The sequence below is a fragment of the Thalia democratica genome, chromosome 6 (assembly GCF_965202585.1).
Source record: "Thalia democratica chromosome 6, ktThaDemo2.hap1.1, whole genome shotgun sequence".
Classification (NCBI taxonomy): Eukaryota; Metazoa; Chordata; class Thaliacea; order Salpida; family Salpidae; genus Thalia; species Thalia democratica.
The window spans coordinates 14,809,855-14,823,537 of NC_139170.1; the positions used below are offsets into that span (position 1 = coordinate 14,809,855).

Consider the following 13,683-nt stretch of genomic DNA (forward strand, 5'->3'; position numbering starts at 1 on the left):
ACAACAGCATTTAAATTTCTAACATGTTAACAATTAGCTAATGTGTTTGTTTGATTTTTGTGTCTTTTCCTTTTAAAACAGGGTATTTACTTATTTGAAAACTGTACGTTGCTTTTGCACTCGTACTATCATAGCTGAACAGTTTTACGAAGCTTACTTTGAAGCAAATAAAAAAAAAATAAGTAAAGGCAAGAAAAACTTAAATTATTTGTTAGTTAGAACAAAGTTAGCTCTAAACATAAGAAACACTTAAGCAAATAAGCTACAAGTTTCAGACAGTTCATTGGTTTATAACAACTTTTTATCGTTTTCGAACGCCTACGACCATACCACACTGAACACACCCCATCTCGTCCGATCTGGGAAGTTAAAAAAGTGTCGGGCTTAAAGGTTAGTACTTAGATGGGTGACCGCTTGGGAATACCGCGTGCCGTAGGCTTTTATTTTCAAGCACTTATTTGTTGGATTTATTCTTCATACTTATTATGAAAGTTTCTAGTTTATCTTAAACATTTTTCAATAATAAATGACACACTAACTAGACTGTCATTTAGTTGTAGACTTATTTTGTCTGTTGCTTTCATTTTGCTATTTATATAAAAGCCATAACTTTATTTCTTAAAAGCGTTTCGTTCTGCTCTAGACTTTTAACAAATATAACTTGAAATAAACAGTTGCAGTAGTTTTTAGTTATCAAGTTGTCTCATACACAGTCTTCAATAAAGTTACAAAGCTGTTTACTTCTTTTCCTTTGCATAATGTTTCAGCTATTGGTTTTTTTACGCGTTGATGTTTTATGTTAAAAATCCATAAGCAACTAAGTTTAATAAAACAAGTCTAAGATTTGTAAAAAAAAAATTCAACTTTGCTATTCATGACAGTTGTACTGAAATTGAATGCTTTTTGGTCGTTTTTTTTCTTTAGAACAATCACTGTTGTTTACATTTATTTATTTTTGAAAATACATTTTGATAAGCATGATCAGTATAATTTTCATGAATAAACCTCTACTGTTCAAGTATTTTTTAAAATAATACGAAATTTATTAAAACTAACTGTTTTATTTTCATTCCATAATGAAATTACTTTTTATAGTGACGTAGAACAAGTTTTAAAAATAAAGTTTAGTATTTATTAAATTAAAAAAAAAGTCTACGAAGTAAGCATAATTGAGAATTTTTTTTTTGTCTAAATAAAGAAGTTAACAAGAAAAAGCCTTTGGACAACACGTTTAAGTTAGTTGAAGCTTTTTATGAAACATCAAATTACAACTAGTTAACAAAACTTATTCCACGATTTAGGCAATACTTTCAAAACATAACTAGCTCTCTTATTAAAAGTTGCTTAGAATGTCCAGTAAAAGTACAAAGGCAATAGTAAGTATGCATATCTAGGTGACAAAAGAAAAGACAGAAAAAATATTATTTAGAAGTAAAATGTGTCATTCAACTAGCTCTAACTCTTACTTTTGATCTTTTACCACCACAAAGTTGGTTGAGTTGCACATTTTTGTTGTTTAGTTAAAGCTTGTTTAACACTGCTTAGTAGACTTTAAAGCTGGTTAAATAAGCTGGTTGTCCTGATTACATTAGATTAACTTGATAAAGCTATAAGCAATGCTAGATCAACTAAAAGATGTAAGCTTTTTAAAGTTATAGATTCGAAATGTTCTTTTTCGTTCATGTTGTGATGCATATATGTTGTTTTTTGTTTATGTATTTATGAGTTGTAATGCATGTTTTAAATGTGTTTTAGTTAAAGTTATTTTCTGAAACGATACAACATAAATTAGACCCAAAGCTAAACTAATTTTCAACTTGATAAATCTGTGAACAATTTGAGTTCAATAAAAAGCTTTGTAAAAAGAATTCGGTTGTAATACATGATGGTTGTTGTACTGAAATTGCAGTTTTGTTGATTTTTTTATTTTGGTTTGAACAGCTTCTGTTGTTAATTGTATTTTAAACTGTTTTACTTAGTTTGAGTTGCATTGTAATAAAAAGAAATAATAAATTTTAGAAACTACTGGTTTATTAGATTGTAATTGTTAATATCCAAAGTTAAGTTTGTTTTATTATAATTTAATGTATTATTTTCATTTAAAATCTAATACTTTTTACAGTGACGTAGAACAGTATTTTTTAAATAAACTAAATACTTTTTCAATTTTACAAAAAGAAGTATACAAAATAAGCATAACGGGAATAAGTTTTGTTTAAAGAAAGAAGTTTACAAGAAAATCTTATGGACACAAAAATCAAGTTAGTTGAAGCTTTCTGCGAAACGTATATTTATTTGTAATGTAACAGACTTAAGCAATGGTTTTTAAATACAACTAGCTCCCTCCTCAAAAGTAGTTTAAAATGTCATGTAAGAGAACAAAAACAATTGTAAATACAAGTATGTGACAAAAAGTTAAAACACAAAAGTATAAGTTAGAAGTAAACTGTTTTATACAAACATTCTAACTCACCTTTTACCAGCACAAAAAACATTAAGTTTGGTTCGTTTTTGTCGTCTAGTTAGAGCTTGTTTAATGCTGCTTAGTGGACATTGATATCTGGTTGAATCAGTTGGTGGTCCTTATCACTTTAGACTTATAACAGAAATGACTATAGACTGTAAAAGTCGTTTTAAGTCATCAAGTTGTCTCACATATAGTTGTAACAAGTAATACAAATGAGTGGTGACAAGCTGTTACTTCTTTTCCTTTCAGCTTAAAAATTGAGTTCTTTCATGTATTCGACTAATTAAGCAATCAAAAACAAACTAAATAGATGTCAGCTTTGTAAAATAAAAGTTTTAATGATAAGCTTTCATCAACTATTTCAGCTATTTTTGTTTTGGTAAATCGCGTACTTGTTTATAGTGTTGTTTTTCTTTGAACAATCGATGTTGTTTACATTTATGTATTTTAATGTATGATTTTTAAATTACTATGCATGTTTTTAATCGTGTTAGTTGTAATTAAACTATATTTTTTGTGAAACAAATATTGTTTGTTGTTAACAATTGAAAACATACTTTGTTGATAAACCAAAGTAAGTTTTATTCTTATTACTATTTAAGTGTACTATTTTCATTGAAAAATATAAATAGTTTTTAAAGTGACGTAGCGTAACTTTTTTTAATAAGTTAAAAAACAAATAATTATTGAATGTTTAAGAAAAGTGCACAAAGTAAGAACGAATAAGATAGAGTTCTTAGAAAAAAAAAGATATCAAGAAGAAAAAGACATCCAAGTTAGTTAATTATGTTAAGCATTCAATTACAGTAGTTGTTACATCAAGTTGTCTAACACCTAGTCTAAACAAGTAACTTTACCATGAAAATAATAAAACAAGCATTTTTTAACCGTGTTTAAGCTAATGAGTTGGTTTGTATCATAGGGTGATGTTTTGGCTTGAAATGATATCTTAAATAAGCTAAATAGATGTCAGCCTTGTAGGTGGGAATACTTAAATGTGTTTGAAATTCACATTTGTTATCTTTTGTTCTGAACTTTTATTTCTATTTATATACTTATAACTTTTTAAAACATTTTACATGGTTTTAACTGCATTTAAGTTGATAAAAAGAAGACGTTTAAAAGTTAAACCTTTGTTGTGTTGCTGATAATCAACAACAACAACTTAAAAATGTAACAAAAACTAAGGTTTTTTTTGGTATAAGTTAAGTATACGTTACTGTATTATTTTTTTTAAACACTTATTTACTGAATGTTTTAACAGAAATTCAACAAATGAACAAGAAGTTGTATAGAAAAAAAAAAGTTCACGGACAACGTATTGAAGTTAGTTAAATCCTTTTTTACATATACTACTGTTTTTTCAAATTAGACTTGAGCAATGGTAACCATAAGATTAAAACTTGAAAGTACGACAAATTTTAAATCAAACAACTAAAGTGTTTGATCTTTTAATTCTTATAACAACCAGTTTGTTTGTACAATTATCAATTTGTGGCTTGTACTTTAAGTAGATATCAATAGCCGGTTTTGTTCAAATGGTGGTCCTAAAAAGGACCGGTTGTTGAGCATTTATTTTGAGCTGGTGTACTTGGTAACAGCTTTAGTTCCCTCTGAAACTGCGTGCTTTGACAACTCGCCGGGGAGCAAGAGCCTGACAGCAGTTTGAATTTCGCGGCTGCTCACAGTTGACCTCTTGTTGTAATGAGCCAAACGTGAAGCCTCTGCTGCAATGCGCTCGAAGATGTCGTTGACAAATGAGTTCATGATTCCCATCGCCTTGCTGGAAATTCCGGTGTCGGGGTGCACTTGCTTCAAAACTTTGTACACGTAGATGCCAAAGCTTTCTTTGTGCCTCCTCCTTCGCTTCTTCTTGCCGTCGACCGGGGTGGTCTTGGCTACTGACTTCTTCGCGCCTTTGGTTGCGGTCATGATGATGTGTGAACTTCAGTCTCGGCGCCAGCTTATATACTGAAAGTTTATGCAAATTAGCATTTCCGTACGCGAACGACAGCCTCTCTCATTTTATGATTCTCTCGTTTGTCGTAAATATTTTTAGGTGGTCCTGAAAAGGACCTGGTTTGTTTCAACTTAGGCTGATTTTTTTGAAGCGGTCTTCTTGGGCAATAATACTGCCTGGATGTTTGGAAGAACACCTCCTTGAGCAATAGTGACGCCGCCGAGAAGTTTGTTCAACTCTTCGTCGTTGCGGATAGCTAGTTGCAAATGGCGGGGAATGATCCTGCTTTTCTTGTTGTCACGAGCAGCGTTACCGGCAAGCTCGAGCACTTCTGCGCTCAAATACTCGAGAACGGCAGCCAGATAAACTGGAGCACCAGCTCCGACTCTTTGGCTGTAGTTGCCAGTGCGCAACAGGCGGTGCACGCGACCGACTGGAAACTGCAGTCCTGCACGAGAAGACCTGCTCTTCGGCTTAGATTTGAGTTTTGATCCTTTACCACGTCCCGACATCTTGTTGTTCGAATGATTGTGCCAAGATGCTCGCACAGCTCTGTATAAAACTCAAACCTAACCGCGTCGAACGAACAACTAATTTGCATATGTCGTAGCTGCTCTTTAATCTTGTCAAAATGTTTGTTCAGCAGTGTTGAAGAAATTTGATTTTGAAATGGGTGGTCCTAAAAAGGACCGAGTTTGCTAAATGTTTAGCCACCGAAGCCGTACAAGGTTCTTCCTTGACGCTTGAGTGCGTATACGACGTCAAGTGCTGTGACGGTCTTGCGCTTGGCGTGCTCTGTGTATGTTACTGCATCGCGAATAACATTTTCCAAGAAAACTTTCATGACGCCTCTCGTTTCTTCATAAATCAGTCCCGAGATTCGCTTCACTCCGCCTCGGCGAGCCAAACGGCGGATTGCAGGCTTAGTGATGCCTTGGATGTTGTCGCGAAGTACTTTGCGATGGCGCTTAGCACCTCCTTTTCCCAAGCCTTTACCCCCTTTGCCGCGTCCAGACATGTTGAATATAGTGTTTTCGTCAGTCCGTCGAGTTTATTTATAAGCTGTTACGGACGCGTACGGTTACTACTAAACTAATTTGCATACTCAGAAAAGTCTCTAACTTACATTCTTTCGTTTGGTTTATTTTTTCTCACTATCAAACAAAGTTTAAAAGTGGCCCTGAAAAGGACCGGTTTTAGCTAATGCTTAAGCTCTTTCGCCACGCATTCTCCTGGCGAGCTGGATGTCTTTGGGCATGATTGTCACACGCTTGGCGTGGATCGCGCAAAGGTTAGTGTCTTCGAACAAACCAACGAGGTAGGCCTCGCTCGCTTCCTGCAAAGCCATTACGGCACTGCTTTGGAACCTCAAGTCAGTTTTGAAGTCTTGAGCTATTTCACGTACAAGACGCTGGAAAGGCAACTTGCGCAAAAGAAGCTCAGTTGACTTCTGGTAGCGTCTGATTTCTCTCAGAGCAACTGTGCCGGGCCTGTAGCGATGAGGCTTCTTCACACCTCCGGTAGCGGGTGCGCTCTTGCGAGCGGCCTTAGTGGCGAGCTGTTTCCTTGGAGCCTTGCCTCCGGTTGACTTGCGAGCGGTTTGCTTGGTACGAGCCATTTTGATAATGTAGCTATACGCTGGAAGACTGTATATATACTGTTTACGGAGACACGGACGCAAGCGATTCCGCTGTATCTCATTGACTAATTTGCATACTTTTAATTTACTGTTGTTATTAGCATTTCATGTTTTGTTAATATTTTGATTGAGTGGTCCTGAAAAGGACCTTGGGTAAAAGAACAACTTATTTTTTACAGCTCTTCTTGGTACTTGCCTTCTTAGATGCTTTTTTGGCTACCGGCTTCTTCTTGGTTACTTTCTTCTTCTTGCTTGCAGCTTTTTTAGATGCTGCTTTCTTAGGAGCACACTTTTTAGCAGGTCGCTTTTTGGCTGCTGGTTTTTTCGCTGCCTTCTTGGGAGCACACTTCTTTACTCGTTTCTTTGCTGCGGCCTTCTTTACTGCTGGCTTTTTAGCTACTTTTTTTGTCCTCTTCTTGGGACCAGCAGCTGGCATTGGAGCAAGCTTGAACGAGCCGGAAGCGCCTTTTCCAGTAGTCTGGAGAAAAGAACCTTTGGTCACGCCGCTGGTAAGTGCTCTCTTCAAGTGAGAATTAGAAGCTGAGAGGTCAAGCTTGTAGGTGTCCGCGATATATTTTTGTATCTTCTGGCGGGATGTACCTTTTCGTTCCTTCATTGCTCCCAGGGCAGAGCTAATCATCTCCCTGTAAGTCGGGTGTTCTGCCTTCTTGGCGCTTGGTCTCTTGGAAGACCTGGCCTTGGCTGCGGCCGCCGCCGCTGCTACTGCTGGTGCTGCTACTGCTGTGGTAGACATTTTGTATGTATTTTAAAGCAACCGAAACAATACTTTTAGTAGTTACTGACTGTGACGAATTGACTGTTGAGCAGTTTTACTTTGTGAAGTACCTTTTACTGATTAATACGAGCATTATCATGTGAGTTTAAAGCGCATATGCTCATAAAAGCATAGTTATTTTTTTACGAACGTCAAAAACATTCCAGTGACAAAGAAACCAGACTTAGCCTGGTCGGAAACAGAGTTTTTTTTAAAGCTTAGCTTTAAAGGTCCAGAAAAACAGTCTAAAAGTTACAGCACACCTCTGCATTTAATAATATAAACCTCAAATGAAACAAAATACATTACTACACATCCGGTTTAGTTTTCTTCAGCTGCAAACTTAAAACTGTAAGATTTTAGACAAGCACAAGTATTTTTTCCACTTCAAGCTTAAGTTAAGTTTTATTATTTTAATTTCATTCGGTTTTGTCAATTGTAAAACCCATTAAGTATGTTTAACTTGATTACAACTTTAACTGTGCTGGTTAGTAAAAAGTAATTCATAAACAAACACAAGTATTTAATTTATGATACTTTACAAGTTATCATTACTTTAAGTATACTTATATTCAAAATGGCAGTACTAAACCACATAAAAAAACTTAAGTTCATAAGTTTTGAATTTGTTCTTCCACATACTAGTAACTTCAAAAATGTTCTGAACAGTAGCCATACAAAACTTGTTAAAAAGCTAGAAACTAATGTTTAACTTGTTATATAAAACAGTCCCAACTAGTTACTAGTATTTCACAGTTAGAAAAATTTGAAACAACTTTTTAAAACTATTACACAGTTGTTTTGATTTTTTAACAACGTTTTATTTGTTATACTCGAAGCTGAACTAAGAACTTTTTCTTTGTAGATTTCATGAAAAGAAAGCGAACAAATGGATTTGATCGTAACTTTCCAAAACAAGACGAAATAACTTGCACTTAAATGAATATCAGTACTGTTCACTTATGTTCAAAGAAAAGGACCGAAATTTCAATATGAAGTTTAAAAGAGTTGCTTATTTTGAGACGAAGAACTTTACTTAAAAAAAGAGGTTAGGCTAATTTTAAAAGTAACAAAAGTACAGTTCAAAAATGACTGCATAATGATAGAAGTGTTTATGTTTACTAAGTGAAGATTTGTTTAAATAAACTTTAATTGATTTACTGCTTAAAGTAGTTTCTAAGTGTAATAAAAACTAGATTCATTACAATGTTCTGCACAATTTAGACAGTTGACTAAATGTTTTGCTGTGGTATATTTTAAAAAAGGTTGTTAAATCAACTCTAACTTGATATAAATGTAATTTCAAAATGTATTCTTTATTCTCAGGTGTTTTGAGCACTTCTGTTGTAACAACAGCATTTAAATTTCTAACATGTTAACAATTAGCTAATGTGTTTGTTTGATTTTTGTGTCTTTTCCTTTTAAAACAGGGTATTTACTTATTTGAAAACTGTACGTTGCTTTTGCACTCGTACTATCATAGCTGAACAGTTTTACGAAGCTTACTTTGAAGCAAATAAAAAAAAAATAAGTAAAGGCAAGAAAAACTTAAATTATTTGTTAGTTAGAACAAAGTTAGCTCTAAACATAAGAAACACTTAAGCAAATAAGCTACAAGTTTCAGACAGTTCATTGGTTTATAACAACTTTTTATCGTTTTCGAACGCCTACGACCATACCACACTGAACACACCCCATCTCGTCCGATCTGGGAAGTTAAAAAAGTGTCGGGCTTAAAGGTTAGTACTTAGATGGGTGACCGCTTGGGAATACCGCGTGCCGTAGGCTTTTATTTTCAAGCACTTATTTGTTGGATTTATTCTTCATACTTATTATGAAAGTTTCTAGTTTATCTTAAACATTTTTCAATAATAAATGACACACTAACTAGACTGTCATTTAGTTGTAGACTTATTTTGTCTGTTGCTTTCATTTTGCTATTTATATAAAAGCCATAACTTTATTTCTTAAAAGCGTTTCGTTCTGCTCTAGACTTTTAACAAATATAACTTGAAATAAACAGTTGCAGTAGTTTTTAGTTATCAAGTTGTCTCATACACAGTCTTCAATAAAGTTACAAAGCTGTTTACTTCTTTTCCTTTGCATAATGTTTCAGCTATTGGTTTTTTTACGCGTTGATGTTTTATGTTAAAAATCCATAAGCAACTAAGTTTAATAAAACAAGTCTAAGATTTGTAAAAAAAAAATTCAACTTTGCTATTCATGACAGTTGTACTGAAATTGAATGCTTTTTGGTCGTTTTTTTTCTTTAGAACAATCACTGTTGTTTACATTTATTTATTTTTGAAAATACATTTTGATAAGCATGATCAGTATAATTTTCATGAATAAACCTCTACTGTTCAAGTATTTTTTAAAATAATACGAAATTTATTAAAACTAACTGTTTTATTTTCATTCCATAATGAAATTACTTTTTATAGTGACGTAGAACAAGTTTTAAAAATAAAGTTTAGTATTTATTAAATTAAAAAAAAAGTCTACGAAGTAAGCATAATTGAGAATTTTTTTTTTGTCTAAATAAAGAAGTTAACAAGAAAAAGCCTTTGGACAACACGTTTAAGTTAGTTGAAGCTTTTTATGAAACATCAAATTACAACTAGTTAACAAAACTTATTCCACGATTTAGGCAATACTTTCAAAACATAACTAGCTCTCTTATTAAAAGTTGCTTAGAATGTCCAGTAAAAGTACAAAGGCAATAGTAAGTATGCATATCTAGGTGACAAAAGAAAAGACAGAAAAAATATTATTTAGAAGTAAAATGTGTCATTCAACTAGCTCTAACTCTTACTTTTGATCTTTTACCACCACAAAGTTGGTTGAGTTGCACATTTTTGTTGTTTAGTTAAAGCTTGTTTAACACTGCTTAGTAGACTTTAAAGCTGGTTAAATAAGCTGGTTGTCCTGATTACATTAGATTAACTTGATAAAGCTATAAGCAATGCTAGATCAACTAAAAGATGTAAGCTTTTTAAAGTTATAGATTCGAAATGTTCTTTTTCGTTCATGTTGTGATGCATATATGTTGTTTTTTGTTTATGTATTTATGAGTTGTAATGCATGTTTTAAATGTGTTTTAGTTAAAGTTATTTTCTGAAACGATACAACATAAATTAGACCCAAAGCTAAACTAATTTTCAACTTGATAAATCTGTGAACAATTTGAGTTCAATAAAAAGCTTTGTAAAAAGAATTCGGTTGTAATACATGATGGTTGTTGTACTGAAATTGCAGTTTTGTTGATTTTTTTATTTTGGTTTGAACAGCTTCTGTTGTTAATTGTATTTTAAACTGTTTTACTTAGTTTGAGTTGCATTGTAATAAAAAGAAATAATAAATTTTAGAAACTACTGGTTTATTAGATTGTAATTGTTAATATCCAAAGTTAAGTTTGTTTTATTATAATTTAATGTATTATTTTCATTTAAAATCTAATACTTTTTACAGTGACGTAGAACAGTATTTTTTAAATAAACTAAATACTTTTTCAATTTTACAAAAAGAAGTATACAAAATAAGCATAACGGGAATAAGTTTTGTTTAAAGAAAGAAGTTTACAAGAAAATCTTATGGACACAAAAATCAAGTTAGTTGAAGCTTTCTGCGAAACGTATATTTATTTGTAATGTAACAGACTTAAGCAATGGTTTTTAAATACAACTAGCTCCCTCCTCAAAAGTAGTTTAAAATGTCATGTAAGAGAACAAAAACAATTGTAAATACAAGTATGTGACAAAAAGTTAAAACACAAAAGTATAAGTTAGAAGTAAACTGTTTTATACAAACATTCTAACTCACCTTTTACCAGCACAAAAAACATTAAGTTTGGTTCGTTTTTGTCGTCTAGTTAGAGCTTGTTTAATGCTGCTTAGTGGACATTGATATCTGGTTGAATCAGTTGGTGGTCCTTATCACTTTAGACTTATAACAGAAATGACTATAGACTGTAAAAGTCGTTTTAAGTCATCAAGTTGTCTCACATATAGTTGTAACAAGTAATACAAATGAGTGGTGACAAGCTGTTACTTCTTTTCCTTTCAGCTTAAAAATTGAGTTCTTTCATGTATTCGACTAATTAAGCAATCAAAAACAAACTAAATAGATGTCAGCTTTGTAAAATAAAAGTTTTAATGATAAGCTTTCATCAACTATTTCAGCTATTTTTGTTTTGGTAAATCGCGTACTTGTTTATAGTGTTGTTTTTCTTTGAACAATCGATGTTGTTTACATTTATGTATTTTAATGTATGATTTTTAAATTACTATGCATGTTTTTAATTGTTAGTTGTAATTAAACTATATTTTTTGTGAAACAAATATTGTTTGTTGTTAACAATTGAAAACATACTTTGTTGATAAACCAAAGTAAGTTTTATTCTTATTACTATTTAAGTGTACTATTTTCATTGAAAAATATAAATAGTTTTTAAAGTGACGTAGCGTAACTTTTTTTAATAAGTTAAAAAACAAATAATTATTGAATGTTTAAGAAAAGTGCACAAAGTAAGAACGAATAAGATAGAGTTCTTAGAAAAAAAAAGATATCAAGAAGAAAAAGACATCCAAGTTAGTTAATTATGTTAAGCATTCAATTACAGTAGTTGTTACATCAAGTTGTCTAACACCTAGTCTAAACAAGTAACTTTACCATGAAAATAATAAAACAAGCATTTTTTAACCGTGTTTAAGCTAATGAGTTGGTTTGTATCATAGGGTGATGTTTTGGCTTGAAATGATATCTTAAATAAGCTAAATAGATGTCAGCCTTGTAGGTGGGAATACTTAAATGTGTTTGAAATTCACATTTGTTATCTTTTGTTCTGAACTTTTATTTCTATTTATATACTTATAACTTTTTAAAACATTTTACATGGTTTTAACTGCATTTAAGTTGATAAAAAGAAGACGTTTAAAAGTTAAACCTTTGTTGTGTTGCTGATAATCAACAACAACAACTTAAAAATGTAACAAAAACTAAGGTTTTTTTTGGTATAAGTTAAGTATACGTTACTGTATTATTTTTTTTAAACACTTATTTACTGAATGTTTTAACAGAAATTCAACAAATGAACAAGAAGTTGTATAGAAAAAAAAAAGTTCACGGACAACGTATTGAAGTTAGTTAAATCCTTTTTTACATATACTACTGTTTTTTCAAATTAGACTTGAGCAATGGTAACCATAAGATTAAAACTTGAAAGTACGACAAATTTTAAATCAAACAACTAAAGTGTTTGATCTTTTAATTCTTATAACAACCAGTTTGTTTGTACAATTATCAATTTGTGGCTTGTACTTTAAGTAGATATCAATAGCCGGTTTTGTTCAAATGGTGGTCCTAAAAAGGACCGGTTGTTGAGCATTTATTTTGAGCTGGTGTACTTGGTAACAGCTTTAGTTCCCTCTGAAACTGCGTGCTTTGACAACTCGCCGGGGAGCAAGAGCCTGACAGCAGTTTGAATTTCGCGGCTGCTCACAGTTGACCTCTTGTTGTAATGAGCCAAACGTGAAGCCTCTGCTGCAATGCGCTCGAAGATGTCGTTGACAAATGAGTTCATGATTCCCATCGCCTTGCTGGAAATTCCGGTGTCGGGGTGCACTTGCTTCAAAACTTTGTACACGTAGATGCCAAAGCTTTCTTTGTGCCTCCTCCTTCGCTTCTTCTTGCCGTCGACCGGGGTGGTCTTGGCTACTGACTTCTTCGCGCCTTTGGTTGCGGTCATGATGATGTGTGAACTTCAGTCTCGGCGCCAGCTTATATACTGAAAGTTTATGCAAATTAGCATTTCCGTACGCGAACGACAGCCTCTCTCATTTTATGATTCTCTCGTTTGTCGTAAATATTTTTAGGTGGTCCTGAAAAGGACCTGGTTTGTTTTAACTTAGGCTGATTTTTTTGAAGCGGTCTTCTTGGGCAATAATACTGCCTGGATGTTTGGAAGAACACCTCCTTGAGCAATAGTGACGCCGCCGAGAAGTTTGTTCAACTCTTCGTCGTTGCGGATAGCTAGTTGCAAATGGCGGGGAATGATCCTGCTTTTCTTGTTGTCACGAGCAGCGTTACCGGCAAGCTCGAGCACTTCTGCGCTCAAATACTCGAGAACGGCAGCCAGATAAACTGGAGCACCAGCTCCGACTCTTTGGCTGTAGTTGCCAGTGCGCAACAGGCGGTGCACGCGACCGACTGGAAACTGCAGTCCTGCACGAGAAGACCTGCTCTTCGGCTTAGATTTGAGTTTTGATCCTTTACCACGTCCCGACATCTTGTTGTTCGAATGATTGTGCCAAGATGCTCGCACAGCTCTGTATAAAACTCAAACCTAACCGCGTCGAACGAACAACTAATTTGCATATGTCGTAGCTGCTCTTTAATCTTGTCAAAATGTTTGTTCAGCAGTGTTGAAGAAATTTGATTTTGAAATGGGTGGTCCTAAAAAGGACCGAGTTTGCTAAATGTTTAGCCACCGAAGCCGTACAAGGTTCTTCCTTGACGCTTGAGTGCGTATACGACGTCAAGTGCTGTGACGGTCTTGCGCTTGGCGTGCTCTGTGTATGTTACTGCATCGCGAATAACATTTTCCAAGAAAACTTTCATGACGCCTCTCGTTTCTTCATAAATCAGTCCCGAGATTCGCTTCACTCCGCCTCGGCGAGCCAAACGGCGGATTGCAGGCTTAGTGATGCCTTGGATGTTGTCGCGAAGTACTTTGCGATGGCGCTTAGCACCTCCTTTTCCCAAGCCTTTACCTCCTTTGCCGCGTCCAGACATGTTGAATATAGTGTTTTCGTCAGTCCGTCGAGTTTATTTATAAGCTGTTA

The 13,683-nt window shown here is 33.6% G+C and overlaps 7 protein-coding genes and 2 pseudogenes across 7 annotated transcripts; 2 read left to right on the plus strand and 7 right to left on the minus strand.

The window, feature by feature from the left end:
* The first annotated feature begins 316 nt into the window (after positions 1-316).
* LOC145839620 (5S ribosomal RNA) lies at positions 317-439 on the plus strand (annotated as a pseudogene).
* A 3,600-nt stretch (positions 440-4,039) lies between these two features.
* On the minus strand, positions 4,040-4,399 carry LOC145838482 (histone H2B type 1-K-like). The gene has a single exon (XM_082946085.1). The coding sequence runs from the start codon at positions 4,397-4,399 to the stop codon at positions 4,040-4,042; it is 360 nt and encodes a 119-aa protein (XP_082802211.1).
* A 159-nt stretch (positions 4,400-4,558) lies between these two features.
* Positions 4,559-4,939, minus strand: LOC145838804 (histone H2A). Its single transcript, XM_082946428.1, has one exon. It carries the CDS (start codon positions 4,937-4,939, stop codon positions 4,559-4,561), a length of 381 nt encoding a protein of 126 aa, XP_082802554.1.
* A 194-nt stretch (positions 4,940-5,133) lies between these two features.
* On the minus strand, positions 5,134-5,445 carry LOC145838805 (histone H4-like). Its single transcript, XM_082946429.1, has one exon. The coding sequence runs from the start codon at positions 5,443-5,445 to the stop codon at positions 5,134-5,136; it is 312 nt and encodes a 103-aa protein (XP_082802555.1).
* A 189-nt stretch (positions 5,446-5,634) lies between these two features.
* Positions 5,635-6,045, minus strand: LOC145839463 (histone H3). The gene has a single exon (XM_082947033.1). It carries the CDS (start codon positions 6,043-6,045, stop codon positions 5,635-5,637), a length of 411 nt encoding a protein of 136 aa, XP_082803159.1.
* Positions 6,046-8,506: 2,461 nt separating this feature from the next.
* Positions 8,507-8,629, plus strand: LOC145839622 (5S ribosomal RNA; annotated as a pseudogene).
* A 3,598-nt stretch (positions 8,630-12,227) lies between these two features.
* On the minus strand, positions 12,228-12,587 carry LOC145838806 (histone H2B type 1-K-like). Its single transcript, XM_082946430.1, has one exon. The coding sequence runs from the start codon at positions 12,585-12,587 to the stop codon at positions 12,228-12,230; it is 360 nt and encodes a 119-aa protein (XP_082802556.1).
* A 159-nt stretch (positions 12,588-12,746) lies between these two features.
* On the minus strand, positions 12,747-13,127 carry LOC145838807 (histone H2A). The gene has a single exon (XM_082946431.1). The coding sequence runs from the start codon at positions 13,125-13,127 to the stop codon at positions 12,747-12,749; it is 381 nt and encodes a 126-aa protein (XP_082802557.1).
* Positions 13,128-13,321: 194 nt separating this feature from the next.
* Positions 13,322-13,633, minus strand: LOC145838808 (histone H4-like). The gene has a single exon (XM_082946432.1). It carries the CDS (start codon positions 13,631-13,633, stop codon positions 13,322-13,324), a length of 312 nt encoding a protein of 103 aa, XP_082802558.1.
* Between the last annotated feature and the right edge of the window lie 50 nt (positions 13,634-13,683).